Genomic DNA, 5,328 nt, shown 5'->3' on the forward strand with positions numbered 1-5,328 from the left:
CAGTAGTCTCCCAGCCTGTTTGTATCCATAACACAATTGAGTGAAAAATTTAGGGATAAAGAGAAAGGAGCTTTCCAACTTGATAAAGTTCTGTTTTGTTGAATGAACTTCTATAGCTATACCCTAAATGCTTTCAAAAAGAACACTGTTACTTTAATTTCACAAGATACGTGTGTGTTTATGCACATATACAGACAGCACTTCAAGAGCCTTCTTCCTATCTTTGTATGGACCAAAGGCCAGTGAAATTGTTTCTCCCACCACTGAGCAAATGGGCTCCTCATTCCTTTCAGTTTAACAGTCATAGGAAACAAGAAGAAAGATGAGAACTCTGACTCTTTTTGAATAACATGATTATCTTTTAAAATGATATTAAGGCTGGGCACGGTGGCTCACACCTGTAATCCCAGCACTTTGGGAGGCCGAGGCGGGTGGGTCACTTGAGGTAGGTTATGAGTTTGAGACCAGCCTGGCCAACATGGTGAAACCCTGTCTCTACTAAAAATATAAAAATTAGCAGGAAATGGTGGCGGGCACCTGTAGTCCAACCTACCCGGGAGGCTGAGACAGGAGAATCACTTGAACCCAGGAGGCAGAGGCTGCAGTGAGCGGAGATGGCGCCACTGCACTCCAGCCTGGGCGACAGAGCGAGATTCTTGTCTCAAAAAATAACACGATACCAAACTGGTAGCCAGCGTTCATGGCACGATAATAGTAAGTGTGTACTGTAGAGTTAGTTGCATAATGTTCTGCCCTACAAAATTGACCAGGAACCATCAGATTAATAGGCATTCAACAAAAAAAATTAAATCTTTTTAATTGCTGAGGTCTGTGAGTTACCCTTTTTTTCCTTCCTCGCGTAATAATCTGCACACACGAGAAAATACTCCTGAACTTCAGTTTAGGTTTTTCTTTTCCCTATTTGCCTTCTAAAACTCCTAGGTGTTAAAAAAAAAAAAAAAGTCTCAAACTTAATGCACATTACGGGCTTCTTTTCTGATATACAAAAATCGTCATCGTAACCTAGTTTTCTTCTCCAAAGTGGTCAAGAGGGAAAACCTCAAGCTTATATTCAGATCTGTGTAAACCACTAGATTGCCTATCTGGTATTTTCTTTTGCAGAAAATCACTAGAGGACTAAGTAAGACGAGGCAAAGTTTAGAGTCTGATGGCTTGTTTTCCCGAGATGAAACCTTGGAGAGAGGCTTCCCCAGATTCTAGTCTGGGTTCACTTTACTGCATGCTCTTCCCCGCTCAATACTCCGGAGAGAAATAAACTTTTTATTTGCTCGAGCAGAAAAATTAAGAAGCCCACGAATATGTAGCGGACTTGGAAACCCCGTTCTCCCCTCTTTCTAGCAACAGGCTCGTGCTCATCTGCCCGCGTTGGTCTCCAAACTCTCAGAGCCCCGGCGGGTTGCGAGGACCGCCCTGCTCGCCACTGCTCCCCACCGCTCCGGTACCGACACGTGTTCTTACTGCCAAGCTCGGCCACAGAATGCTGAGCCGAGCCCCGCCCCGCTCCATATTTCCCAGGCTCCGCCTCTCCTACCCCGCCCCCGACACCGATGGCCAATAGCGCCCCGAGGCGTAGCCAGGTCCCGCCCTCCCCGTGCCCGGCCCGCCGCCTTTGTTCTCCCCCGCTCCCTCTCTTGGCCTGTGCGCTCCCAGCAAACCGAGTGGCAGCCGCTGATTGGTGGTCGTGGTGCAGCCAATCACAAGGGGGCACCTCACGTTAGGGCTCGGAGTTTTAAACGCGCAACCGAGGGCCGCGCGCAGGACTAAGGAGGGTCTAGGGCCGCGGAGCCGACTCTAGTCGGCCGAGGCGCACGCGGTCCGCGCCGGCGTCACTCTGGGATTGGCCGGCCCGCGGCTTCCTCCGCCCCCTGCCAATCGCCGGGGCCGACTTCCCGTGGGTTTTTCCGGCTCTCCCGCGTCGCTCAGGAGCGACGGGCGGTCGGCCAGACCCGGAGTTCTCGGTGCGCGCAGCGGCTGCCGACGCGAGGAGGCCGCGCTCCGCCCCCGGTACCATGAGGCCCCGGAAAGCCTACCTGTTACTGCTGCTCCTTGGGCTGGCGCAGCTGCTGGCCGTGGCGGGTGCCGAGGGCCCGGACGAAGGTGAGCGGCAAGCGCGCCGCGGGTCGGGCCGTGCTTGCGGGGGCTGCAGGGATGTGCGGGGGCCCGGGCGCTGCAACCCCGGCGGGCTGGCTTCCGCGCGGTCGGCTCCAGAACTAGCGATGGGCGCCGAGCCCGGGGTAAACTTGGCGGAGTTGCAGGGGCGGGGGCGGTGGCTGTGGCTGTGGCAGGATCGATTTGGGGCTCCCAGGACAGGAAGGTGGCCGGGGTCTCTTGGGCTCCGACTCCCTGGAAGCCTCCTGTCACCCGAGGCTTGGAGAGGGCTGCAGAGCGCCTTTTTTGCAGCTGGGTCCTTCGCCCTAATTTGCAGATTTTCCTCAGGTCCAGGCTGACTCCAGGCGAATGCGCCCAGGCAGTGGGAAGGGAGAGGGAGCCCCTGTAGTGAAGGGGCGAGGCGTGAAGAACCAAGTGCTAGTTCTTTGAAACAGTAAGCATTCCTTCTTAAAATTTAGTGTGTGGATTTGGAAATGATTAATCCAAAGATTTTGGTTCAAGGGAGAAAAGGATGGCTTGGTTTGCAACTTTGAGAAACTGAAGATACCATTCCTTCTGCATTTATTCAGCATTTACTGTGTGCCAGTCCCTGCACTGGGTTCTGGGAGGAAAAGATGGTGTGTGTGGTCCCTGCCCATGAAGCGCACACTCCAGTAGAAATACTAAAACTTCTTCATGCTTCCTGCATTTTTCTTCGAAATGAGCTAACTGCAAACATAAGAACTCTGAAGATTAGTTAAGAAAAGGTTGTTATTCCTAGAGAATAAGGCTTCCAGGTACTGGTCTTAACTTTCTTCTTCTCTGCCCTTACTTTCAATTACTAGTTTTTTAACCTTTTAAGTTTGTTCCAATATAAATATACACTCTTTTATAATGTTAGTGTGCAGGGAAATTGTGAACTTTATACTCTTTCAAACAGATTGAGTAACTTTGTGTGGGTCACTGATTCAAAAAGAGTCTTTGCCCAAATAGAAAAGGAAGTAGAAACCCACACTCGGCGAGAAAAACACCTGCCGAAAGGAACCAGCTAGCGGGGCTGCTTACAAATTGTGTCTTGAGACCTTTACCCAAATCACCTGAGTGTTTATTTAAATACAGTTTATTTAAATACAGATGCCCAAAATACACTGAAGCAGAATGCAGGGGTGGGCCCCGGAATCTGCGTTTTAAGTCACTTCTCCCTTGAGACATAGAATGAACTTCTGGAGGCACAGTGAAGTTTGAGGACCAGTGTGGGTGGAAGGTGCTTCTTGGAACATAGCGGAAAAGCACTATAGCACTGCCTTGGTTTTGATCCAGTGATTTTGTTTTTGGGGGAACTCTTGAGAGGCCTGGGAGAGTGGCTTTAGGAGGTGTTAGGACCAGCACGTTTATCCTTTGGATCAGAGGTCTTCAACACAGTAGAGCCCCTGGGAAGCAATTGCTTCTGGGGTGAGCCTAGGAATCCCCGGGGTCATCATGGCCAAGGGCAGGCCTCCTGGGCTTCTAGCTCCGGTTCCTCCCACCCGGAGACAAGATCACACACTGTTGCCCAGGCTTGAGTGCACTGTCGCGATCATGGCTTACTTAAGCCTCAAACTCCTGGGCTCATGGGATCCTCCTGCCTCAGCCTCCCAAGGGTCTGGGACTGTAGGTGCTTGCCACCACGCCTGGCTAATTTTTTTTCTCATTCTGTCGCCCAAGCTGGAGTGCAGTGGCGTGATCTCATCTCACCACAACCTCTGCTTCGTGGGTTCAAGTGATCCTTCTGCTTCCGCCTCCATAGTAGCTGGGACTACAGGCACGTGCCACCATGCCCAGCCAATTTTTTGCATTTTTTAGTAGAGATGGGGTTTCACCGTCTTAGCCAGGATGGTCTCAATCTCCTGATTACAAGAGTGAGCCACCACACCCGGCTGCCTGGCTAATTTTTTTTTTTTTTTAGTAGAGATGGGGTCTCACTATGTTGCCCAGGCTGGCCTCAAGCAGTTCTCCGCCCTTAAATTCCCAGTGTTTGGGATTACAGGTGTGAGCCATGATGTGGGCTTACTTTGACCGATGTGGGCTTACTTTGACCGTTTCTCACCCCGAGGGCATCCCTCGGCCTTTCATTGTCAAAACGTGTCATAGATTCACTGATAACTTGTCCAACAGATTTATTTCAAGTCTACACTACCTCACCCCTCAAGTGTTTCAAGTCTCGAGGCTTTTTTTTTCTTTTTGCTTCGGTTACATTTTAGATTTAGACAGCACAGTGGTGTTTAGGAACTTAAATGCCCCAACATAGTTACTAAATACACTGTTAAGCTCTGATGGCTTAAGCCTCACGTTGCATGGCTTTCCAGTCTCAGATTAGAAGGTGCCTGCGCTCTACGCATCCTTCCTGCTAAAATAGGAAAGGAAAATATTCTGATCCTGTTTGTTGCCTGCTTTTATGTGGTATTGGTTTGTTTAGATTTAAAAGTAAGTGGAAAGTCACCTGTGTTTCATGCTAAGGAAGCGTTAAACTGCCCTCCTCTTTTGATTCCTGAGACATAGTTATTTTCGGAGCCATAAAAATGTGGAAAATCTAAATGTTCCTCCAAAAACTTTGGGCATATTGGGAAGAAAATCTAAGGTGACAATACAGCATAGCAGTTAAGTGGTCAGGACCCTCCAACTAAGTAGCTTTGTGATCCTTGGACAGGTGACTATAGTTCTGCATGTCAGTTTCTTCATCTGTAACATGTAATAACCTGTAATGCAATCTCCCTTAAGGGGTGAAGTGGTGTGTTTAAGAACCCAGCACAGTGCCTGGTACATAAATAAATATCAGCTATAATGGTTACCATAGCTGATAACGCAGTTCTTGTTTCTGTGTTTAATATAAACTCTTCAGTATTGGCTGGGTGGTAGAGTTTATGCAGCTGTTTCAGGCATTTTTCTGGTGGAGATGAGAGTGATCAGCCGAGGATGGAGAGTGAGGACATCCTGAAAGGAGCTGCGTGCGTCTGGGCAGGGACCCAGTGTTGTCATCAGGTGTGCCCCGTGGGAGTGGACAGGGACTGCGGCAGCCTGCTTAGGTGAGGGTCCCACGTTTCAGGAGAGGCCTTAGCAGAAGGACTGAGCAATGTGGAGATGAACGTGGGAATTCATTTGTCTCATGCTGAGGAAGGTTGCATCTTTTCAGAAGGTACTGAAAGGCTCTGGATATATATGTGTGTGTGTATATATATATAT

General features: G+C 49.5%; 1 protein-coding gene across 1 annotated transcript in view; it reads left to right on the forward strand.

The window, feature by feature from the left end:
* Positions 1-1,746: 1,746 nt before the first annotated feature.
* Positions 1,747-5,328, forward strand: part of PDIA4 (protein disulfide isomerase family A, member 4) — a 33,601-nt gene continuing 30,019 nt past the window's right edge. Inside the window, exon 1 of the mRNA XM_011989548.1 lies at positions 1,747-2,118. Coding sequence (XP_011844938.1) covers positions 2,031-2,118 — 88 coding nt within the window. The 5' untranslated portion in view covers positions 1,747-2,030. The remainder of the gene's footprint in view (positions 2,119-5,328) is intronic.

This window comes from Mandrillus leucophaeus, unplaced genomic scaffold, assembly GCF_000951045.1.
Source record: "Mandrillus leucophaeus isolate KB7577 unplaced genomic scaffold, Mleu.le_1.0 Scaffold357, whole genome shotgun sequence".
NCBI classification, from domain to species: Eukaryota; Metazoa; Chordata; class Mammalia; order Primates; family Cercopithecidae; genus Mandrillus; species Mandrillus leucophaeus.